The sequence below is a fragment of the Phalaenopsis equestris genome, unplaced genomic scaffold, assembly GCF_001263595.1.
Source record: "Phalaenopsis equestris unplaced genomic scaffold, ASM126359v1 Scaffold000227, whole genome shotgun sequence".
Classification (NCBI taxonomy): domain Eukaryota; kingdom Viridiplantae; phylum Streptophyta; class Magnoliopsida; order Asparagales; family Orchidaceae; genus Phalaenopsis; species Phalaenopsis equestris.
In genome coordinates, this window is record NW_018164669.1 from 94,361 (window position 1) to 121,283 (window position 26,923).

The window sequence follows — 26,923 nt, forward strand, 5'->3', positions numbered from 1 at the left end:
AGCTGATTAGTTTGGTTTCGGAAATTACCTCATGGAGGGTTTCCATTATTTTAAAATTGATCACTAAAAAAATTTATCTTCATTTTGAATCCTACAGGATGTTTCTAGCACTTATCGTGCAAAAGAACTCTTAAGGAGCATTCTTATCAATTGAAAGGTCCAGTAGTAATTTGCAAATGTGACCCCCTAAGGTAATTGTTTGTTGTTTTAAACCAGCAAGATATTTATAAGAATTTGGAATTTTTAATATTTATATTAGAAGATGGAGAGCTCTTACAACTTACTCCTCATCTGTTGCACTTGTGCAACTTTCGTGAATGTTCAATCAAATTTTAGATATTTGATAACTTATATTACTTTACAATTATGCACATTTTCTATTATTTTAAAATACTTTAAGTTCCATCTATAATTATTAAAAAATCTAACAGATTATCCATGCAAATATTTTCATTGTTCTGACCGGAATCAAAACATAGGTGTCCCACAATTTTCCATGACATTATATAAGTTTGACATGCATAACATTAGATTTGATGGTTTTTCTTTTCCATTCCCCTTCTAAAAAAAACCCCCAAAAAGGTAAATGCAAGACAAATGCAGAACATTAGAGGTTTGCCGCATCAATAACTTTTTTCTAAATTGATTAAACCGCCTCTTATGAAAGAGACCCATCTCTAGAACAGGATCAACAAGAAGTCATAGCAAAGCATTTTATGTATAGAGAATGGGCAGGGCCATCCTAGTTTCTGGTCACAGACTTCGAAAAGAATTCATAAAATGAAACAAATAAAAGGAAAAAGCATCTTAAAGAACTCATAGCTCCATTTTTAGATGACTCCAAGATCATCCCCACCAATGTCACACCCCTCCTCTCCTATCACCTATTTGTCAGACAGCATCTAAAGGCAGCATAGAATGACCGTTGTTTCGATTGTTAAAGGTATCCAAGATAGGAGTGAACTAAACAATGTTGAATTTATATTGGGCTGTTGTATTGAAAGGAGGCCTATGTTGATACCACTAAGACGAACCATGGTCATGGAAGGTCACAAAATGCTCCACGAGCCATATCTCTACAAACCTCAAGCTAGAAGATAAAAAAATAAGAAACTATTTCATTGAAAAAAAAGAATTAACTCCACCATGTTTAAATAAGTCCCAGTAAACCCAATAATGACTAAAGTCCATGAAACCACTCAACCAATTAACTCCATCATGTTTAAAAAAGTCCCAGTAAACCCAACAATGGCTAAATCCATGAAACCACAACACGAAGGCCATAGTGCAATCCAAAATTGGAGGAGTTAATGGATCACTGCAAAGTAGTAGGTCACTATTAACACTTCATGAAGCCAATTTCTACTTAAAGCGCACTAATGTGAACTTGAGAATCTCTACATCCAGGATATGATCAAGTCTCGTTGAAGAGAGGTAGTTGCTCTAAAGCATAATCTATATGGTGGATATAGGTCTCCAAAAAGTGCCTCAATGTAATGCAGCGCTGCCGTGACATTTTTGACGTGTTGGGCAATAGGCTTGAAGAACCTTTTCATTGACCCTAAGTTTAAGATGCAATGAATATCTATAGAAAATTTCAGGGTGACCTGTCAATATTTCTAAGTAAAAAAAACTGTCAAAATTTCGCTTGCACAACATTGATTAATACGGGGCAAAGAAGTACTATTCAGAACGTACATTGACCTCTCCGACAATCCTTCAAGGTTATGGAAATTAGGATCAGCTGTCACACCCGGTCGATTGGTCATTCTGATACATAGAATAAAAGGAAGTAATAATCACAATAGATAGCCTAAGGATAAGACATTAATAGAGACGAGCCAAGCCAAGTATGTCATGGATTAAACTTGACTTAGTCATATTTTAAGTTGTTCATGTCCATCTCGAGCTTAGGAGAAGCTTGCACAAATATGTTCATACTTGACTTGTTTAAGTATTTTAATAATCTTAAATAGGTTGTGCTTATTCATATTAATTGAACGAGAAATTCAACGAGTTCATAAACAAGAATTCAAATAATATTATAAATCAAAACAAATAAAAAATCAAATAAATTTCAAATTAGTATCTAACTCATTTACTCCAATTAATAAGAAAATATACATGTTGCAAGTAAGATTTATTACAATCAAATAATATAAATAAGTACTAAGAAACTATTTCATTGAAAAAAAGGAATTAAATAAAAAATTACATTAAATTAATATATATTGTTATAAACTTATAATATATTAGTATTTAACATATAAATTAAATAAATCTAATCAATCAAATTTTATTTAAGTAATATATCATATATGATATAAGATTATTATTGAACTTACTATAGAGCATTTAATAAGTTCAATTAGAAAAAAAAAGGTGTGATTCAATTAACCTCTATGAGTATTTAAAATTTTTCAAATTTGTTTATTAACACAATTAAACAAGCTTCATCAAGTAATAATAGAGCCGTATTCATGTTGTCCATCGAGAATATTGGTTCCAACTTAAGCCCCACAAAGCGAGGAATAAGAGTAAATGCTCAACCTTCTCATCTCCATTTCCAATTTCTCCACACATAAACTCTGCAGAAACAACACTCAAGCTTCTCACCTTCATCTTCAATTTCTCCTTTACAAAAGTAAACATCAACACTAGTGTGTTGCTTTTTTTTCCCTCCACATAAGCAGACACTGACAACTGCACTTCCTCATGCAATTTCCGTCCTAGGCCAATCTTCATATCGTTGTCATATAAGATGTTTATTCTAAGAAATTAATTAGGCTTCATAACTTAACAAATAATCCTTTCACTTCATTAAGATTCATTTTTAAATTTAAAATATCATTAAAATAAAGTAAAAGTTTCATATAATTTTGTTATTTATTTTAATTAGTGTTTCATGATAATAAATTATTTATATGGATGATTTGAATGCAAACAGAAAGGATCCAAGATGAAAATATAAAAATTAAAAAGATAAGATGAGATTAACTCACTCAATAAGGATAACTGTTTTGAGATGATGAAATTCCTGTTGAAAGGGAAAAAAATTAAAAGATATCAAGAAATGATAATTACCAATGTTTTCTCTTGAACTTGTTCCATAAGACTCGAGAATTTATACATTTAAGTTTAACTTTTGCGCAAAACTAAGGCGGTGTTTGGTAGCGTACTATTTATCAGATTTAGCCTTGAATTTAGCTTAAATTCAACCAAACGCCAAAAAAAAAAACAAAAATAAATCCACCGCTTCGTTAACTACAATTATCCTGCATACCGTTGACTTTTTCCCGAGTTTCGTCATTTTAATAACGTAAAATCGGATTTCATAAATCCGAGTAAAAGCCTGTTTTTTTTTTCGCCATTGAACGCAACTTCTTTGATGGGATTTGAATTTGATGAATCCGGATTTATCGGATTCAATTAAACTTATTTAACATAAAATTTAGTTGCACCCAAATGCGGCCTAAATATGTTCTTCAAAATATAATTATCGTTTTAGTTGTATCTTGCAATTTTGAAGTGTCTAAATTTTAGATCAATATGCTAGACTGATTTTAAAAATTTGTTAATTATTATGCATAATGACAAATTTTATAACTTTTAGTTTGAACTTCTCTTTTGGAGTTCTTCAAGCTAGGTATGTATTTCTCACCTTAGTAAGAAAAACACGTCAAAATCAAGACTTCTAAAAATTATCAAAATGTCCTGACCCAAAGTCTTCACCCAAAATTACAAGTAAATAGATTTCATTCATAAATCATTCTTCCCAAGTCACTAAAAGACATGAAAATCATGCCCATTTCTACCTCATTAGTCAAATTAAATGTCAATTCTCCAATCCATTTGAGATGACGTTAAACTATGCCTTTGGGATGGAGCTACACATAGTTGACTATCCACAATGAGGCCGCCATTACAACTCTTAAATCCATTATTCCTTCAACAGAGAGTCAAAAGTATCTCTTTGAGATAAGGCCATACTAGCATCTAAAACAAATCTCTAAATTAAATGTCAATTCTCCAATCCATTTGAGATGAAGTTAAACTATGCCTTTGGGATGGAGCTATACATAGTTGACTATCCACAATGAGGCTGCCATTACAACTCTTATATCCATTATTCCTTCAAGAGAGAGTCAAAAGTATCTCTTTCAGATAAGGCCATACTAGCATCTAAAACAAATCTCTAGTCATCTTGTCAATGAAGTCGACATGGTTGACACCCAAAAAATACATCAATGATCACATTCACAAATGCATATAAAATATAAATAAATCAAACCTCTATAATCCCACTGAAATGAAAATAAATGACAGCCTAGGACTAAAAATGTATCCAAAAGCTCTACATCTTCAAATCCTATCTCAATAGGAGCATATAATCACTTATTAAATCAATCTCCCAAGCCAATCCATTAAGGACCTAAACTAAGACAATTTAATCATGGCTACATAGATGAACTAGGTTATATGGTCCCATAGAAAATTATCTTATTTGCTAATCAAGCCATTCCAATTCCCCATGGGTTGCTCTACCATAGGTTATATGTTCCCTTAGAAAATTATCTTATTGGCTAATCAAGCCATTCTAATCCTCATGGGTTGCTCCACCAATCCATCCATCAAGATGTTTTATCCTCAATTATCACCTCCTTGTTACCTTACTTGACTCAACACTAACTCTACTCAAACAAAATCTAGATGAAGAGTATCAATAAGCTGAAAGGCTTAAGCCTAATAGAGTGGTCATGTCAACCAATGAACTGTTCAAGTGTTACTACATCAATTTACCAACTTAAATTTATTAAAATTTTACTATTAATTTCATACAAAGTATTAATGTACTGTGCCTTTTAGTGCCTTTACACTTAACTTTTGTGTGTAGTGGTGGACTAAAGAATAATAGTATAATAAAGTTAGTAATATTAAGACTTGAGCGCTATGTATTATTCCTAGTGCCCCTTCTATCATATCTCAGAAGATGTTATAGTTTCGCAAACAAAGAGCAAATTATGAGCTGGGCTAAGAATTGGAGGAAGGGAAGAAGAAGAAAAGGAAGTATAATTTATGTGTATAAATCCACACTTTTTAATTCCATTGTTGCTTCAACTAAGAAGTAAAATAATAGACTCCGTGGCTTGGATGAAGATGAACTATTTTGAAGTAAAAATTCAAACAGAGGTTAATTTGATTTCAAGTTATAAGTTGGGAAATGCTATAAATTAAGGGGGTCATATTTCATAGACTACTTTATAAGAAAAAATGTCAAGATGAAGAAAATGAGGAAGTTTATCCTATATTTAATCGTTGGTTGGGTAAGATACACATTTTCTATTTTAAGAAGCAAACTTATTTTAATTGATTGAGTATAAATTTGATAAGTTAGATTTGCTTATAAGCTATATGTTGGAAAGCTCTTTATATTACAAATTCCACAATTATGTCCTATTAAAAAGACAAAAAAGATTATGCATCATTTTAAATTATAAGAAAAATTAGTTAAAGTCTTAAAAGTATGTTAATATTTTTAAATTATTATTTTTATGAATAGGCTAATCTGTAATTATAAGATACACATTGAACTATGGAGTTAATTAGCATTCTTAAAATTAAAGGTATATGTATTTAAATGTTCAGCAATGAAAATGAATGAAATATATATCAAACTGCTCAATAATAAAAATGAATAAGGAAGAAATGTTATATTATATAGAATAGGCTAGCAATGATATGTTGGGATAACCTGCACAGATAGGGCCGCAAAAGAAAGCCCATATGGAGCCAAACTAAAGCTAATGTGTTTATGGTAACTGATATCAACATAGATAGGGTAAAACAAATGATCCTTATGAAAGCAAAATAATTTTCAATATGTAGCTTATGATGGCCAATGAACATAGCGCCATATACTTGATACATTTAAAAGTTGAACTATGATCTTCTATATTAAATTATAAATGAAACGAGTAAAAATAGATTTATAAAAGGATTAGTCTAGCATGATGACACATATACATGCGACTGAATAGTGTTTATAATATTTTTGTCTCTAGTAAAGTTAAAAAGTTTTTTCTAGTTAGATATCTCACTTACAATTCGACCAGCTATAGTTCAAGTAATTTCATTTTATAAGAAAAACCAGTGAAACACTGGACTAGTCCATGAGCATATTTTAATTTCTTGAATCTATGAATTGTGTGTTAGAATTATTTATTTCGTAATCTTCTAAACTTATCAAATATTATGGCGAATATTATTTCAGGTAGAGAGAAGCAAAATTGACTTTGAGAGAGGATCGAGTTTTGATGAATTAGTTTATATGTGATGTAAGATAAAACATGATCAGATATGTATATAATGAAAGTTTTTATGCTATATAAATAAAATCTAATGTTTTTTTAAAAGGTATGTAATTGAATGAATGAGATTTTGGAATACTTTCTCACAAAATGCTTTCACTCAATAAATAAAAAATTATACTATAAGATTGGTTATAATCATTTGGGGGAGTTTATTACTTGTTCATTTGAATGGATAACTTTTGAGAAGAGTGTTGGTGATAAATTCATTCAATTGAATTTTACTCCCCTTTATTACACCTGTTACACTTAGTGAGGTTGTCGCGGGGCGTTAAATGAAAGATATTCTAAATTGAAAGTTTCATTAGATATATATTTCTTAGCTGTTACCAATTTTTTAAAATTACAATAATTACATACATATTTCACAAACATCAAGAATAGCTACTTGACCAAGATACAATGCATATGAAAATCTAAAACAAGAAAAAATAGATTTTCAACAATGATTTGAGCCTCTCTAGAAAAGGAGTAAATATAAAAGGTTCACATAGAAACTGTAACTGATTTTTAAAATGATTTGATTGAGATTTAGAGTAGAAATTACTCAAATTAGCATTTCTACTCCAATAAAATACAGCTCATAAGCTCAATAGATTTACCATTCAATGGAAAAATGTTATTGTGTACAACAAAATTTGCTCAACATATGCAGCAAATTTATAAGGCACAAATATTTCAAAAAGCTATTCGTGTTTATGTCAGATTTGAGTCAGACACAACACACCTCCAAAAAGCACAAAAATTGTCCAACGTGCTAGAATTGTGCCCAACAAGCTTATTCAAAAGCTAGAAGCAGATATTGCCAAGTCAACCCCAAACACAGCCAATAGACACGTCAACACATATGGGACATGCTTAAATTGTTCCTAGTTCAATAATGTTTTTGTTTAGATTGGATGATTAGTGGGTATCCTATTGTCAAGTTTTTTAAGTCTAATTATCGATCAATACATCAATGCATTCATATTTTATTTATTATTTTGAAAATAAACTTTTTTGTTATTATTTTGAAAATACACTTTTTTTGTCACTTAGTATTTTATATAAACATTAGAATGATAAATTAATGTTGAGTGGCTAATGCTAATGTTGGTGTGTTATTCAGACTAATGTGCATTTGAAGAAATATTGAAATGTAAATCTATATGAACCAAAAAATGTTTTTCTTTTGTTGATACTCAAGATGTTTAAGGGATAAATATGTTTATAATTCATTGTGTAATGTAATGATTTTTACAGAAAATATTTATCCTAAAATACTACTCATTTTATATTAATAAATTATAAAAAAATGCGATCACTGCATGTCATGTCATGTTTTTTTTATTATGTTGAGTGGTTGTGCTCAAGTTTATCATTTCCATGTTTAGTTAGTGTCCGCGCTTCACTACAATAGAGGTAGATATAAGTTTGTCACACATATCAGACAAAAATGTAAATTTAAAATATTGATAAGAATAAAATATGACATTGTGACATTATTTCACTAACTAGTCACCGAAGATTGACATTATTAGCACAATCTATCACTGGTCACCTCAAAAGAATCAACAGAATTTTCAAGGAAGATTGACATTATTAGCACAATCTATCACTGGTCTCCTCAAAAGAATCAACAGAATTTTCAAGAAGTTACAGATCGACACTAATAGCACAAATCTAATACCAGCTTCCACAGAAAAGAGCAACGAATTAAAAAGCAATTTTAGTTACAGTATTCAGCACAATGATATAGCTTGTAGATAAATGCACATTTTGCAGAATAATATTAAAAAATATAAGATGTTCGAATAAAAAGTAGGAACATTACTATAGGCATGTGCATAACAATCTGTACAAATGCATCTACAAAATAAAAGAGACTCACCTAAATTAATACTGCGAGACTCACATTTTGCAAAATTTGCAATTCCTCGAGCAACTTGAGATATGACATTGATGTGCATAGATCTGCCCATAGCCAAAAGTGCTTTAATGCCGCCATCTTCTTTTAGCAACAAGTGCAGCCTTTCTGTGAACAGAAAACATGAAGAAAATAATTTTTTAACGAAAAAATAACAACATTGCTTTTTCATATATTTTAAAATTTTGTCCAAATAACGAATTAGCTTTTCAGAAGATAGAGAAAACTGGGAAATTTCAGTTCTTACCAATAAATGAACTAAACAGCAAACATGGTTTTCAAACTTCTAGTTTTAGTAACAACAATCAATAAACTTCAAGTAAATACACGTTAAACCTTCCTGTCCTAGAGGATTTATAACAGGGATTTAACCCAATGATTAACCACCCATACCGAACAGCCTTTTGGTTCCCATCAATAAGGAACAAAAATTTGTAGACACCTATGCATATGTATGGAGATCCCCAAAAAAGTTACTATAAAACCTAATCTTTGAGTCGAGTAAAATCCGTGAAAACATATTTGTCAGCGCAATTATTTCAGGACTACATTAGGTTTAGTAGCTGATTCATTGAATCTTTTTAAATTCTTATTTATGACGTTATACCATAGGTTATATTTTTTCAAAAATTTCGGCTAGTTATTGAACCCATAAGATCCAATTGTAGATTGAATTTTTTGGGTAAAATATCTACAATTTGATTTCCATATAAGAATGCATTGTATAGGACTCATTAGCAAATAGAAGCTTCCGGAAGTTTACATCTTAAGTTTAATTAACATACTTTAATCAATTTATAGAGAAATAGAATTCAGTCTACTTCACTCATATGGTCAAACATCAACTTTTCATAAAAAATATACATAAGAATTTCCGCTCAGCAGTTACATGATCACTAAAATAATTACCTGATTGATTAAAATACAATTTCATTTATTTCAATAAAGAAAATCTTTTGACTTTCTTGAAAGATATTAAAACACATCTTCTGACTTGTCTAGTCAGTAAATACTTGGGAGTACATGCACTTCACTTCTATATTACTGTAATTTTTCAGAAAAAAACAAATAGCACCTTCATCATTTAACAGCAACTTACATCACTAACCTTCATATGGAAGATGCAAAAATCTAGCTAGCTGTCTGATGTTTACCTCTATAGAGTATACTGCTTTAACAATTAGTGTGTCATATTAATTGGATATTTAGAATATCTAACAAGAATAGAAATTCACGCCAGTAAAAGATGCTAATGGAAAAAAAAAGTAATCCCTGCTTATGATGAAATCATTTTAACATACAAAATTCTTTAAACAGGGTAAAGATGTGCATTTATTATATGCTGTCACCATCATTGGTTTTATCTTAGCCGATCAGAATAAGAGCATATCTGCATTAATTATTTCTTGACACCATCATTGGTTTTATCTTAGCCGATCAGAATAAGCGCATATCTGCATTAATTATTTCTTGACAAAAAAAAAAATCCATAACCATATATAATATGTGCATTATCAACTTTATACCATTTCCACACAAATTTGCTATTGCTCCAGCAACCATCCGAAGAGTTTGTGGATCATCTGATTGAGAAGACATATTTGCTAAAAGGCGAGCTCCCCCTTTACAAATAATCAGATCTTGATTAAGCCCTACAAACCCAACAGAATATGCATGAAAAATGAACCATTTAACTTTTGAATTGACATAGTACTTGCCAAAAAAAATTAGAATAGAGGATTTAAGAACATTGCTACAATAGAATAGGTGGATTCAGGATTAACATTAAATTGTAACCAATCAATAACAAAAACCTAATATACGAAAATATATCTTCACTTGAACCTCTCAAAATATCTCACATATGTACCAATTGAGGTGCAGCAATTTTAGAGGCGCTAGCAAATCTTCCCACCCATTTTCATGCCAAATTTCAATTTAAAATTAAAAAAAGAAACCAAGGCAAACAATATGCAGACAACTAAATTGAATAAATTAAGATAAAGAATAATTAAAAAAAGTCAAGCCATTCATGCTTTTTGAAATCTATTTATTTCCAAAATAGAGTGAATTTGAGTAGTTTTGATATAATAAAATTAGATAAGTTAAACAACAAATCAATAAAAGAAGCAGATTTTAAATTAGAATATTCAAATAATAATCATATTTTTTTAATTCTTTAGAAGAAAATGAGTAGCTTTATGAAATTACTATATCCTTGATTACTTAGTACAATTCCTACCTTAACTTCAATAAACTAGAAATGATAAAGCCTTTGTTTTGAGTTGGTATGTTTTAAGAATTTCGTTAGCATGAAAATTATTTTGATAAGCAAAAAATAACAAAAAGTGAAACAATAAATCACTTACCATATTCAATTAGCATACATGAAAAAGAATTACAAAATCATATATGTTTTATTTGCAACAGTACATCTTAATTTTATTGTACCACATGCCAAACAAATTTAGGCAGGTTAATTTACTTTTTCAACGTGTTGTCGGCCGTTTTAATTTTCTAGTTTTGGTTTTGGTTTTTGGTAAAGAGATAATTTTGTAGATATGAAAATAGTTTAAATATAAATATGTGATTTTGATTTTTGAAACTAATATTTTTTTTTTAATTTTTGAAAATAGATGAGACCAAACAGGTCTCACATTTTGAATAGTTTGGATGACTGAGCATAATGCCACAAGTAATACACTTATCCCGAATAATAAACATATCACTTGTAGTAGACTCAATCACCTAAACTAAAGAATTTGTGACATTCATTTGATCTTCAAAATATTTTTATATGAGGCCAACAAGTTCCCCTACCTAATATAAAGATTAAATAGAGTTTATTTTACCTGGGTTCCAAGTTCCCCATAAAGGCAAATCCTATAGTTAATTGCATTTTAAATGATTGGGGTTACTTAAAAAAACTCTCAATTAAGATTAGTGGTTCTGCCTTCAAGATTTCAAAGTTTAGGTTTCCACGATTGGACATGGAAAAATCAAATGGGAGTGGCTCAAACAGAAACAACTATTTTAAAGAATTCAGAGGAATGAAGAGTATAGGATGTCACAGATCCAGGAAAAACCCTGGTAATTTCCCAACTATCCTATTGTTTGGTTTTATGTCTTTGAAATAATGTTGTTTAACGCTTCGTCGTCGGATGTCGTTTTAACGAATTCATTGATATGCGTGCAATTTGTTTGTGTAAAAAATTATAGCAATATGGGTGTCTTTTCTTCTAAAATTGATGTCCCGGACGCGTTGGCGCAATCTATTTTGTCGTCAGAGGTCGTCCGGAGAAGTTCACATTTTCACCCATTATTTAAGTTCAATTTTAGTCCGATCTTGTGCAACTTAGTGAATTTTATGTATTTTGTGTGTGTGTGTGTGTGATGATAAAGTCCTGAAGAGGTTTTCTTAGGGTTTGAGATCCTATTGAGAACTTCTCCCTGAGTCTCCACATGATAGTCCTTAATCACTCGGCCATACGACGATGGTTTTGAGATCATCAATGTAGGACATCACAAGAGAAATAGGTGGTTAGAATTTCTAAGGGGATGGATTCCAATACTAGTTTTCTAAGATAGTTAATAGGAATCCCTAGAGCTAGATCCTAGGATCCTAAGAAAAAGAGTAATGACCTCAAAATGAGGTCAACACGTGTCTTTCTCCCAAACAATTTAATGTTTATATAAACATTAGACACTTCAAATGCTTTGAGAGAAAAATAAAATTCTAGACAAATCTCACTCATTCAACAACACAAAGGCTATATGAAAAATCAGACATTCATAAAACACAGAAAATATTAAAAAAAAATGAAAACTAAAGACGCAAACCCTATAGTTAATTACATCTTAAATGATTGATGTTACTTAAGAAAACTCTCAATTAACATTAGTAGTTCTGCCTTCAAGATTTCAAAGTTTAGGTTTCCACGATTGGACATGGGAAAATCAAATGGGAGTGACCCAAACAGGAACAATTATTTTAAAGAATTCAGAGGAATGAAGAGTATAGGATGTCACAGATCCAGGAAAAACCCTGGTGATTTCCCAACTATCCTATTGTTTGGTTTTATGTCTTTAAAATAATGTTGTTTAATTTTTAATCTTGCAATTTATTTAAAATTTAGGACTTATATTCGCACGATATTTGATCGTGCAAATGACCTAAAAAGATAGGAGGATTTACACCGTACCGTACACTAACCTCGGAATCCTAAAGTGTTAGGACTTATAATTGCACAACAGGGTTATGCAAAAAGCCTAAAAGTGATATGTGAGGGTTTACGCTGCGCTAGACAAACCACCTCAAAATCCTATGGGTTGTTATTTAAACTAAGAAGAGTGTTTAATGATATGAATTTGTTTTGGCGTTGCTCTTCTAAATGTCATTGTCATGCCGCCTACAATATTTGCTCCAAGCTCCTTCTCGTAGCACCTCCGGATTCGATGTTAATTTTAAGGGTATATGCAATTGTTTAATCAACGCTTTGCTGCCGGGTACCTCCTATAAAATCAACTACTGACCTCCTTTTCTAAGGTATAGTGTGTAACAGAACAATAAAACATGCAGTATAAAAGAAAATAACAGTAGAATGTACCGTAAAGAAGAAGAACAATATAGTATGCCATATAAAAAAAAGGAACAGTAGAATGTACAGTATAGAAGAGGAATAATACAGTATGCTGTGAAGTAAAATGCTGTGATGTAAATCCAACCTGTATATCTGGGAGGCATGCTGTTCCTTTAAGCGAGCTAGTATTTACTGTATAAATAAAAGAAACATTGCCTGAAAAACTCGAGAAAATTGACAAATGACCCACGATGGAAAACTCGGGAAAAATCGACAAATGACAATTCTAAGAAAATTATCAAAATCTTAGGAAGATCCAAAAAAAAAGGACCATGAGTGTTTTCCACAAAAAATTCCAAAAAAACATATAAAAATCCAAAATGGGGGGACCGGAAGCACTCGGGTCGGGGCTAAACTCAAATATAATATATTTGTAGTCGAGGGACGTCAAAGGCTACTATTGGTCACCCGGATGTATAAAACCAGTCACTCAACTAGAAGGGTGTCCTACTAAACCTAACTTAGGAGGGTACTCCTTAGCCCGATACTGGTAACCAACAAGTGGACAACCAAGTTGTAACACATTTAAAATTTATATGTTAGCACGCACATGGATTTCAGACATACAAAAAAGAAGTTGTATCCATTTCGTAGTGAAAATATTTTTATAAATATTGTATCTGTTCTTATCATGTTTTTGAAAAGTATAATTGTCCACAAGTCGATCACGTCGTCGGACATAAGATCGCCAACAACCTAAGAAGGTACGGGTCGCCCGCTAGTCTTGTGTCGGTGAATGATATTGTCATCCTACAGTTTATCAGATCCCAGTATTGGGTTCTGATATCATATCGTAGGATGAAATATCATTCTGCTCTACCATCAGCGTGTCTTTGTCATCAGCGCCCTCAGCCCCAAAACAAAACCGACATATTTGCGACATTGTTTGATAGTTTCATATATAACAGAAGGCTACATATGAGCACTTATGTGTCATAAGCACAGAAAACCGAACCAAGAAGCAAAGAAAAAAAATAAAATGGGGATCAGAGAGAAGAGGAATTGATCTACCCAAAAGACCGAAAGGATAAAGGGTGAAGCAACCCTCAAAACTGTGATAAAAAGATCTGAAAAAGAGAGCCCAAGATCCTTGAATCAATCTAGTGGATATCATTTTCTCAAAATTTTTTTTTTAATATTTAGATCAACCCAAGAAGGATATCCTCTCCAAATTTTGTTTCGAACAGGTCGAATCAAGCCCAAAACTAATGTAATAACTGTAACCATGGCTCCACCACCTATATGTACTCACACACCCAAGCCTGAACCCAAATACAATATTTATGTTCTCCAATCTTTAATGTTAAATCTGCAAACACTTTTTCCAAACAACAATTTCAGAAGCTTTCAAATCCTTTCATAAATCCAACTTATATCAACTTCATGATTCCCCAAAATAAAGCTATTAACGTCTTTCATATTCCACAAAATAAAAAAGAATAATCCATAAGGGGCAATTTTCTAAATCTTCAAAAACTAGGCCAATATCAAATTCATTCAATTCCATCCCTTGTTAAAACCTTTTTCACAATTGTATAAATGTAACACCAATTTAGAAAATATAGAAGTGCTCACGGCGGGGCAAAATGAAACTGAATAATCCTCAACAGGCTGTCGATCATTTTTTTTTTTTTGATATTGGATTTTGAAAATACGATTTTCAAAAATTTAATTTAAATATAAGGTATATATTATAGATTATGAAAGTAGAGTTTTAATTTTTTTGAAAATAAGATCGAATGGATCTCATTAGTCCAATAATTTGCATAATCATGTCTGACACCCTGAATACTACACATTCTAAGAGAAAAGTGTAGACTTCGATAATAGGCTCAATCCTGCAAACTAATAGATTTGTGGCATCCATTTGGTCTGCGAATATTTTATATGTGACAGACAAATTCTCCTATTTAATACAAGATTAAATAAGGTTTATTTTACCTGGGTTCCAAGTTCCCTATAGAGACAAACCCCTATAGTTAATTACATCTTAAATAACGGGAGTCACTTGAGAAAACTCTCGATAATGATTAGTGGTTCTAGTCTTCAAGAATTCAAAATTTAAGTTTTCAAGGTAGGACGTGGAAAAAAATAAGTGGGAGTGGCTCAAGTATGAACAGTTCTTTCAGGAGTCCAAAGGAAAGAAAAGGTATATAACATCGCAGATCCTGAGGAGGAACCTCAGTGACTTCTCAAACAATCTTACTGTGCGACTATATTTTAGAGAGAATGTTATTTGAATGTTTAATCATGTCAATTTTATTATTTGAGACTTACACTTGCATAATAACGGTTATGCAAATAGCCCACAAAGATAAGAGGTTTTACGTCGTTCTGGACGACAACCTCGGAACCTAAAGCGAGTTAGGACTTACGCTGCACAACATTGTGCAGGGGCCTAAAAGAGGGTGAGGATTTACGTCACGCTAGACGAACTACCTCGAAATTCTATAGGTTGTTTAAACTATGAAAATTTAGTTGGTGTAGACTCGTTTTGTTGTTGTAGAATGACGACCACCTCCACTCGTAGTCCGCACCAAACTCCTTGTAGCGCTGCCCCCAAAATTGCTCAAAATTCCTCATCGAAGTAGCATCCTTAAAGTCTAAGGTTCAAAAGGTTGTACTATGTGTGTTTCAAGTTTTGGTTTTGTTGTCATTATGGGGGTTAAAGTTGATTAGAGCGACACCGGTTAGGATCCCACAGTTCCCTCGTTCCGGTATCACTATTTTCTTTTGAACTTACTTAGTTTAAACGAGTTGTGAAACCCATTTAAACCGGGGAGATCTCATTAGCAACCGTGGGTTACCTCATCCGAAGCCTCCCGTAAATTCAAAAGAGCGTGTTATGTTTTTTTTCTTGTTTTGAAAATGTTGTTTAATTTTGAAAAATCGTTTTGTTTGGAAAGTGAAATTGTATTCAGTACCTGCATAATGTGTTAGAGCAAGAGTAAATTGCAATGATAAAACAACAACAAATAAAATGTACCTGTGTACGTGACATATCTGTTGCTGTTATTCGTGTTGCATGTTTAACTCACAAAACACAATATAATTTGCAGGAAATTTAAATAAATTGCAGAGAAAAGAAGAAAAACAGTAAGCAGTAGAATAAGTCGTAGCGACAACAAGGAACTCCAAACAGGTGATCCTATGGTTTCCTACAACTTCTGACTGCACTTAGCGAGCTAGTACGGTGATCCTACGACCTCTTACGGCTCCGGGAAGCAATTAGCAAGTGTGTACGGTGATCCTACGACTCCGGACAACAGCTAGGAATTTCGAATGGTACCTGTATGGGTTCCTATGAACTCAAACAGAAATGGGCAGCACCTACACAGTTTCCTACAAACCCAAACAGTGGTGGACAGTGCCTATATGGTTTCCTACGAACCCAAACAGAAATGGACAGCTTCTAGGTGGCTCACTACGAACCCAAACCGTGGTGGACAGCTCCTAGGTGGCTTCCTATGAACCCAAATAGTGATGGATAGCTCCTCGGTGGCTTCCTACGAACCCAAACCGTGGTGGACAAAACCTAGATGGCTTCTACGACACCGGGCAGTGGCTTTGGAGCTTTGGACAACACCCTACAACACTCTTATACTCCAAATAGTGGCTTTGGAGCCTTGGACAACACCCTACAGTGTCCCTGCACTCCAAATAGTGGATTTGGAGCTTTGGACAACACCCTACAACACTTCTACTACACCGGGCAGCGACTTGGAGCTTTGGGTAGTGGTCCTACAACTTCCTACGACATTGGGCAACAGCTAGGAGCATTGGACAACACCCTACAGCATTTCTATGACACCAGGCAACGACTTGGAGCATTGGATAGTGGTCCTACAGCTTCTCGCAGCAAAGAAAAACACTTTTACAGTGACTAACGACAGCTATTAATCACCGAACAACACTTTCAAGCCCCCCCAAACGGCAGTTTTCAAACACCTGAATGCTACCTACATTTCTTCCAAAACATGTAAACCAACCCCAAGAAAATGCATTTAAACATTCCCCAAACAATGTGTAGTATGCAGCGAAAGAATTCATTTGTCACAGATGCACGTATTCGAGTTCCAAGTGTGGGGCGTGTGCGTAAAAAATTGAGACTAAGGTGTAGATATGCGAATTTGCAAACAAGACCATCAAAGAGCCATTTAATTCCTGAAGCAAACGATCATTTGGAGCATGATAGCGGTTATGTTTGGATGTTCAAGGCATAAAACCAACAAGGAGACATTTAATCCTGAAGCGAACAATCATTCGGAGCTTAAGTGTAAGTTATAACACATGTGAATGTATCACAATTAAGAAAAGTTGTACTTATATGATTGAGAATTAAGGATCATTGAGAATTAAGGATCGCGCATGTTAACTCACGAGAATGAGGAATCTATACATGCACAATTGAAGCTCAAGCACCAAGTGTCAAATATTTATGAATTAGAGAATCCGTATACTCAAATTTACAAAAACGAGCACCAAAATTTTCCAACAACAGGAAAGACTTCAGATTTTCTTCAAAGCATAACATTAAATTTTTAGATTTTTTTTTTTTTTTTGCAAATCCAAAGTCCTGAAACATCCAAAGTTCTCGAACAGAAAGATAAATAAGCCTCGTGGCTCTTTGCTTCTCATAAATCTTTTCAAAACAATAACCATATGCAGGGCCAACACAATATTTGAATCTGAAGACCGCAAGAGGCAAACCAAATAGCAGAACTTTAACCACTTAAAGCAAAAGAGGGGTGTGTAAGTTTAAATTTATCTGGCTTACCTGGGTCAGAAGCATAAAGGAGAGGAGACGAGGGTTGCAGTCCACGGAGAGGAGCAGGAGGCGAACGTTTCCGTTCGCAGAAGAGGGATGCAGTGTCGAGCGGTTGTTCGACGTGAGGAGGAGCTCTTGATGTCGAATGGGGCTCTCAATCTCTAAGGGAGGCGAAGCAGATGTACGCAGGAAAGCTGAGCGGCTTCAGTTCTTCCTGTCGAGCGGGATTGAGTAGAGAAGCGAGATCGAGCAAAGGCTTCTCTCGGGAGAGTGAGGCGAGCTGGCTTGAGCAGAGGAGCAGAGGTCTTCGGCGCAGGAGTTGAGCGCATCGGTTCACTGGAAGGAAGAATCCTGTCCTGTCGAGCAAGGGAGACGAGTAGGAGAAGAGCGGGTGAGGCGAGGAGGAGCTTCGGCTAGGGATGCAGTCTAGTCGCAGAGGAGCGAGCGAGCGTAGGAGGGTGTTCGGTCTTCTGGTCGTGAGGGAGAGAGGGGAAGACGAGCGGAAGTTTCATTCGGTAGAGCTGAGCGGAAGCAAGCAGAGGAGAGGAGAGGAGCTCGGGAGAGGCATAGGAGGAAGACGAGCGGCGGGGGGTCTTCGGTCGAACGAGGGCAGGGACCGGAGGCTCTCATGCGCGAGAAAGAAATAGGCCAGCGGGAGAGGAGCCGTTACTCGAATCAATTGGCGAGGAAATAAATGGTTTCTATATGCACAGGGAGGTTTAATTGGAATGTATTAACACCTGATTAATTTTAATTAAGACAAGATTTAAATAATTCGTTTGAATTTTGAAATTTGAATTTTAAATTCAGGTGAGCTGGTGCCTAGCCCGTGTTCAACCCGTGTCCAGCCTGAATCGAACCCGAGTCGAACCTAAGTTGAGCCCGGGCCCGCGCACCTCTAAAAAAAGTGCATCGATATTTGTGTTAGTTGCTCGCGTGCGAAACCAAAATGATATGGGTGTCCTTCATAGCTAAAGTCAACGTCCCGAACGCATCCGTGTGGTTCGTTTCGTCATCCGGGGCCATCCAGACGAGTTCACCGATGGGCGAGTCAATCTAAGCCAAAATCAAGCGGTGTGCAATGCGTGCGAAAAATGCGGCGCAATCTAGCGTTCAGGTCGCAAAGGGGTTCCCAAGGGGCTGCTCATATTAATGTAGAAACACGACTCGAGTTTCATGTGTCGATCCTAATCAACTCAACGGAATGTCGAGGATTTGGGACCACCCATGCGAAACTCGAAAGAGTGACGAGGTGGCTCAAATTTTATAAATGATGTGGGTTTCGTACTAGTCCTCTAGGAGGGTCAAACAAGAGAAGCCTAAAGCTAGACCCTAGATTTTAAGGAGAGAAGTGAAGACGCCATCCAAAAATGAGGTCAACACAGGCTCACGAGTAAAAGCTAGAAAGAGAATAGGGGCTCACGGGTAAGGACAAGAAAATGGACAACTTCACAGCAAAGAGAAAGCCTCACGGCCAGAGGCACCCGAACCAGCCATGTCACAAACCAAGGAACCACCACAGTAAGACTCACTGCCAAAGGAGAAAACCAAGCCCCAAACCAACCACATTCACATAAAAGAGCTACAGGTGAAGGCTCACGGCCAGGGGCGGCAGAGAACACCATGCAGGACAAAAAGAAACCAATTAAGATGCTCATGCGTAGGGGCAGCAGACCAAAAAACCAGCTTCACAGCAAAGGGTAAGCCACCACAAATATCACCATTTTATTCCTTTGATATACATAAAAGAGTGAATGGACAAACTCACATAAACTATCTAGATTGAAACCAATTTATTGAGCAAGACATGATAGTGAATTGATTCATTTATATCAAACATTCCCACATAGAAGTAGATATCGAAATCATGAATTTTGGGATGACAAACTTGATTACCAATAAAAAAATCTCATGAGGACCGTTATATGAAGAGCATCCAACCTAAACTGTGCCCAACAAAGGGGCAAACCGAGCCCACCAAAGGGCTAAAACAGAAAGGGATTCCAGCGAAAACACAAGCCCAAAAGAAGCCAAACCGTGCCCACCAAAGGGGGCAAACCGAGCCCAGCACAGGGACAAACCGAGCCCAGCACAGGGGCAAAACAAAAAAAAGAATAACTCCAGCTATAATTCAATTCCAAAAGAGCTAGAACCGAACCCAACCAAATGGGAGAACAGAGAAAATGTTTCTAGCATTAATCCATTGCAAAAAGATCAAAGACCGAACCCAACAAAATGGGAAAACAGAGATAATTTCCAGCATTCATTCATTCCAAAAGAACCAAAACATCGAGCCCACCGAATGGGCCAAAACGGAGAAACATCTTTCAGATATAATTCCAACCTAACAAAGTCAAAACCGAGCCCATCCATATGGAAAAAAAAACAGAGAAAAAATTTCCAACTAGCATTTAATCCAGAAGAAGCCAAAACCGAGCCCATCAAATTAGTCAAAACGAAGTAGAATTTCCAGCATTTATTTGGAGAGAATTAACAATAATAAAAAGCATCAACATTTTATTTCCAACATGAATTCTATATGAGAAAATAGCAGCAAATAGCATTTCAGAGATGAGCAAATAGCATTTCAGAGTTCATATTCATGCCTTTCCCATGTATTTCGAGCAGAAAAAGAATTGCAAGCAATCCTTTCCCCTAAAAATCATTCTTCCTTTAACAATAAATTGGTTCAACAATGACAAAAAAGAAAGAAGGCTACAACTTTCAATATACATGTATAGAAATAATGGAAGTGTAAGGAAGTGTAAGAAATTTGCATGTGACAATGAATCTAAACATGCTTTCCCTAAAATGTTATTTCAACCCATCAGCATAGAACTTTTAAATCAGATCCAATAAAAGTATTAAAGGGTCAATCTTTGATATCAATACCATTACGAAATACCAATTAAGACAAAACAAAGCCTCATGTATGCATTCCCTATTTTAACATTTCCAACATATGTCGAGCAAAGCAACAAAAATAAGAAGAAAAAGGAAGAAGTACCTTGCTTGAGATTTCCTAAAGAAAAAAAAAAACACAAAAAAATGACACCAAGCTTCCAAACACCCAGCACACAAGGACTTAGCCGAGAAAGAACTTCAACAGAACCACTTTTCCTAAAAGCTTCGAGAAACAATAACCAACGAGTACTTCAAAATCCCAGCACACAAGAACCTAGCCAAGAGGGAATTTCGACAGAGTCTCCCCTCCTAAAGTCTCAAACAGCAAAAAAACTCAGCCTCTCCTCTCAAAAAAATTTCAATAACCCAAAACAGTGCTCTGGGAAGCTTTTTTCATATGCAGAAATGAGAGGGAAAACCACATTTATCACTATTTTTGTGGTCGAATTAAGTGACGAGGAAAGAATCGCCACAATAAAAGCGGTGACCATAACACCCCCAGAAGGAGAAGGGTCGGCCAATCCGTTCAGCCCGACCCTTGCAATTGGAGAACCGAAAGGTCAAGCGGCCACGCGAAGAAGGGGAAGAGTCGAGAGGGGGAGGATCGCAGCGTGGATGAGCCATGGAATCTATGGCACGCACGGGGACGAGCTGAGCGACCGATCGAGCCGCGAGATGGGTCAAATGGGGAATTAAGTGTGCGGATAAGGGGTAAATAGGGTTTAAGATAAAAAAAATTATTATAAATAATGATATAAATATAAAAATATTTAATATTTCAAGAATAAAGTTTGATTCGTACCTTTTCATTTCTGCGTCAGATTGTAGAGAATTAAATGTCTTTTTTAGGTAATTCTGACGTTCCGAACACGGTGTGGTCCGTTTCGTCGTCGAAGGTCGTTTTAACGAATTCATTGATTTGCGTGCAATTTGCTTGTGTAAAAAATTATAGCAATATGGGTGTCTTTTCTTCTAAAATTGATGTCCCGGACGCGTTGGCGCAATCCATTTTGTCGTCAGAGGTCGTTCAGAGAAGTTCACATTTTCACAAATCATTTAAGTTTTCTTGTGCAACTTAGTGAATTTTATGTATTTTGTGTGTGTGTGTGTGTGATGATAAAGTCCTGAAGAGGTTTTCTTAGGGTTTGAGATCCTATTGAGAACTTCTCCCTGAGTCTCCACATGATAGTCCTTAATCACTCGACCATACGACGATGATTTTGAGATCATCAATGTAGGACATCACAAGAGAAATAGGAGGTGGTTAGAATTTCTAAGAGGATGAATTTCAATACTAGTTTTCTAAGATAGTCAATAAGAATCCCTAGAGCTAGATCCTAGGATCCTAAGAAAAAGAGTAATGACCTCAAAATGAGGTCAACATGTGTCTTTCTCCTAAATAATTTAATGTTTATGTAAACATTAGACACTTCAAATGCTTTGAGAGAAAAATAAAAATCTAGACAAATCGCACTCATTCAACAACACAAAAGCTATATGAAAAATTAGACATTCATAAAACACAAAAAATATTAAAAAAAAAATGAAAACTAAAGACAAAGGAAAATTTTGGAAAGAACAAATGTTCATGCCTCCTCCCGCTTAATGCACATATAATGGCAAATAATAAATGCACATGAAAAATTGATTGTGAGGAAAAATATTTTATGCAAGGTAAAACCTATATACACTAAATCATGTAAGAAAAGGGTGAGTACTTCAAAATCCATAAACTTCATGTTACCATTTAACAAAAAATAGTAGTTCTAATAATGTTTTTGCCATATAAACTAATTAGCAAAAGGAAAATAAAAAATTAAAGGTAATTCCAAATGAGAAAATTCAAATAACAATCTTTTTAGTTTTATATTTAGTAATATAGGTTTACTTATTACAAATTAGTATTTACTAAGTTTGATATTAAAATTTTAAAGTATTCATGTATTCAAATATAAACTTTATAGCATAGTAACACATTAATAATTTGCTTATAATAGTGTTTGATGTAAGTTGAGATATGATGACTGACCTTTCAAATTACAACAACAGCAACAACAACAAAACCTTAATCCTACTACATCTTAATCCTACTATGTTGGGTCGGCTACATGAATCCTTTTTCTCCATTGCGTTCTATTAAGTGCCATATTTTTATTTCAAATTAAATTAAATGAAAAAATTAAAAGCGTGTTGGAGTATTATAGAAATTATTTTACCACTTTTTGATTACTTCATAGTCTTTCATAATATCCTTCACATTAAATAAATTAAATATCACATAGTCCCCAACTTATCTTAAATCAACTTCGTATTGATCTCAACAAGTATGCAACAAATAATTTATTCAAATGCCATGTTAAAGATGGACTTATGTAGTGTTGCATAAATCCGATTCAAAATACATTGACCAAAATGAAAATCACTCAAATGTCGCCCTTTTCACGAGATGGTTTGCACGGATATATTTGAAGCATCAAAATTGCTTAAAAAAGACAAGCGTTATCAACTTAATCGAACATGACAAAAGGGATGAACATTGGACATAATGTTGTGCAAGTCTAACTCGAAACATTCCAAACTGCCGTCTGTTTCACAAAAAAATTCATGCTACCAGTCTATTTTGCTCAAAAAAAAAAAAAAAAAAAAAAAATCCTTAGAGAAGGCATTTCATATTACCTATTTCGCGGTGAGATAAAAAAACAAAGTTCACGTGCACAAGCTTAGGACAGAGTAAAAATGGCGTCGGTGGCGGGCAGCTCTTCTAGGATTTCGCTAGACGGTGATTCTTTGCGTTGAATCCTTCAGTTTTCAATCCATTGATTTCGCCGTACTCAACAACGAAGGTCATCTCGTACTCGACGATGAAGGGCTTCTCCTTCGGCAGTTTTGCACGTCGTCTATCCTCCTAATGCATTCGCGTCATCTTTTCGTCCTGTCCGACGAAGAAGGGCATCGGTTCCTCTATTCCGCCGTCTTCTTTGAGCTTCGTCGAGGCTTCGTCTTCTACACGGCTGTTTCGTTTGTCTTCGTAGAACTCATCGAGTTGCGCCTATTCGCTGTTCAACTTCTGCGGCTTCGCCTCGACCGTCTTCGACTTTTTTGCTCTATGCTCGACTTGGCAGGGTTTTTCCCTACTATGATGGAGCTCCTTTTTCTGCAGTTGAACCTGACAAAGCCTCCTTTGCCCACATGATGGGTAATTCTCACGTAGAGTCAGTGGTTGTCTTATCCTTTAGTTATAAAGAGTATCGTGATGGTACATATGACTGTCTCTTTATTAAGAATGCAAGTAGAAAAAGTGAGAAAACAACACTTTTTTTCTCTAAGTTAGAAATTTCAACCCTCACTGAAAAATTCAACTGCGTTATTGTCTTATTGAAAAATTTCAGTGGGACCACCCACCTATGAAAGTTATCAGTAAAAGTTTTGATGATCTCAAACTAGTAGGAAAGTGGAAAGTGAGACTTATGGATGAGAGATATGTGTTAATTCAATTAATAATGACTGAAGACTACACTCAGATTTTCTCTAAAAAAATATCTTAACATTGTAGGCAAATAAATGAAGTTACTCAAGTGGTCTCATAATTTTGACCCCAATAATGAATATCCTACTGTAACAGTATGGTTTAGTCTACCGGGTCTCAAGCTGCACTTTTTTCATCATCACGTTTTTTACTCTATTGGGGTCATATTTGGGGACCCGATGAAGCTAGATCTACCCACTTTCAACCTAACCAGACATTATGTGGCCAAAATACTTGTGGAAAGAGATATTACTTTTATCTGATGTTACTAAAGCCTGGTTGGACACAACTCATAATGGATATTGGTAACAAATCACCATGGAGTATAAACCTCCTTATTGTTCTCATTGTAAGATATTTGGGCATACCTTTGATGAATGTCATAAGTAATGTTATAAGCTTCACCCTAATTTGAAATCTAAATATCAAGTGAATAAGAATGAATCTAACCCCACTGCTCTCGACATATCTGTTCCACCTAGAGAGAAAACTACCACAGGACAGGATTTGGTGTCTGACTTAATTGCCCCTCTAGACCCCCCTGAAAATATTGTATATGCGATTGATATGAAGTTGGATGGCTCTGCTGAGCAACCTACACTTTCAAACCCTATTGAAAATAGTACTGAAGAATCCCTACCTACACGGACTGACAATCAGAAGAAACTTGCAGCTCCCCATATTCAGGAAGTATCAGGGGTAGAGGCGACAACTCATACCTCACATAGACTAGAACCTATTGTAGGTACAACTATTGGCAATCTTTCTACTATAACACTACCACCTCATCCAAATGAGCAACAATCTTCGGATGAGGAATGACAGGTCTACACTTTCAGCAAGAAGAAAGAAGAGTGGAAATCTACTTGAGCTAAGGAATCCAATGGATGATTCTTTGGTTACTTCCGACAATGGTACGCACCTCACCAATTTGTTAGTTGGTTCCCTTCTGAGAACTAGAGGCAGAGACAAAACTAAATTGGGTCGTCCCGATTGATCTTATATATACCATCTATTTTTGGGTTTTTATTTTTCTTTTTTGTGTGTGTTGCACCGTGTGGGTTAGGCGCCCATTTGGGCCCACTCACACAACCTATCTGTACCCTTTTCTCTTTAATATAATTGCTCTTGGGCTTTTAATATAGTTTCGACCCGATCGCGCTCACTTCTGCTGTTTCGACCAATTCACGACTGTTTCGTCTTCTGCGTTTACCTCTTCCTTCCTGCGTCTGTTTCCGCGGGTTCGACTTCTGAAGGATCGTTGTTATGGTGTTTCCTTCTTCTTCGGTTGATCCTAACAAAATTTCTTTCGCCCACGTGATAGGTAATCATCTTATGAAATCTACTGTTGTCTTCCCCTCAAGCTATAGAAAATGTCGTGATGGTACGAGTTATTCCTTTTCTTAAGAAGATAAGTAGAAAGAGTAGGAAAACAACATTATTTTTCTCTTATTCAGAAATTTCAACCCTAACTAAGAAATCCAAGTTCGTTCTTATTGAGAAATTTCAGTGGGGGTAACCACCTATGGAAGTTATCAGAAGGAGTGTTGACGATCTCAAACTTGTAGGCAAGTGTAAAGTGACACTTTTGGATGGGAGACATGTTGATTCAGTTAACCCTAGCTGAAGACTATACTCGGATTTTCTCTTAAATATATCTCAACATTGCAGACAAGTCAATGAAGTTACTCAGGTGGTCTCCTGATTTTGACCCAAATCATGAGTCTCCTGTTCTGGTATGGCAGGTGGTCTCCTGATTTTGACCCAAATCATGAGTCTCCTACTGTTCTGGTATAGATTAGTTTACTTGATCTCAAGTTGCATTTTTTTAATCATCAGATTCTTTATTCTATTAGAGTCATTCTTGGAGATCCTATGAAACTAAATATGCCCACTTTTAACCTAACTAGAGTCTGGTTAGGCACAACTCACAATGGATATTGGCAACCAATTGTCATGGAACATAAACTTTTTTATTGTACCCACTGTAAGATGTTTGAGCCTACACTTGATAAATTTCACAGGCTCCATCCAAACTTGAAAGCTAAAACTCAAGCAAACAAAGAGGGGTCTGACCCCATTGCTATGGACACATCTGCTCAATCTATGGAGGAAGTTCCCAAATGACAGGATTTGGTGTCTGATTTGCCTGTGGATCCCCCCTTGCTAACACCGCATTTCCTGATGAAGAACACCATACTGCAGATACAGATGCAAATGTGTTTATACCACTCACTATTATTGCAGAAGGTCCACTTACATGCAAGGACACACGAGAGTGCTCTCGCTCCCTCGATCCGATAAATAATCAGATGGTACAAGTAGTTGCACTAATGTTCAACAACCTACACATGTCCGACACGCTTTAGACCAATCCACTGACCATGCGAGCCAATCTTCGAACGAGGAATGACAAGTTTATTCCAGGAGGAAGAAGAAGAATGGAGACTGACTTGAGCTCGGGAATTTATTGGATGATACATTGATTACTACTGACAATAACACTCATCTCACCAATTTATTAGCTAGTTCCTTCCCTAGAACTAGAGGCAGAGACAAGACAAAATTGGGTTGCTCTTTAGTTACCTGATGCTCCTGATTTTGACACTTTTTTATTTTTCTTTTCTTTAGGTCTCTCATGTATTTTTTTTGTATTTTCTCTTTTTGGAACCATTTGCATATGGTGGTTATCGTGTAAGCAGAGTGTCGTGTTTGGGCCCTCCGACACAACCTATCTCTATCCTACTTTTTTTAATATACTAGCTATTGGGCTTTCTCAAATATATATATATATATATATATATATATATA

The 26,923-nt window shown here is 35.0% G+C and overlaps 1 protein-coding gene across 1 annotated transcript in view; it reads right to left on the reverse strand.

Annotated features, from left to right (window-relative positions):
- The window catches only part of LOC110023718 (kinesin-like protein KIN-UA), a gene marked incomplete in the record, with an annotated part of 79,891 nt that overhangs the window by 5,938 nt on the left and 47,030 nt on the right, over positions 1-26,923 (reverse strand). Inside the window, 2 exon segments of the mRNA XM_020723262.1 lie at positions 8,239-8,382; positions 9,801-9,926. Of these exon segments, the coding sequence (XP_020578921.1) occupies positions 8,239-8,382; positions 9,801-9,926 (270 nt within the window).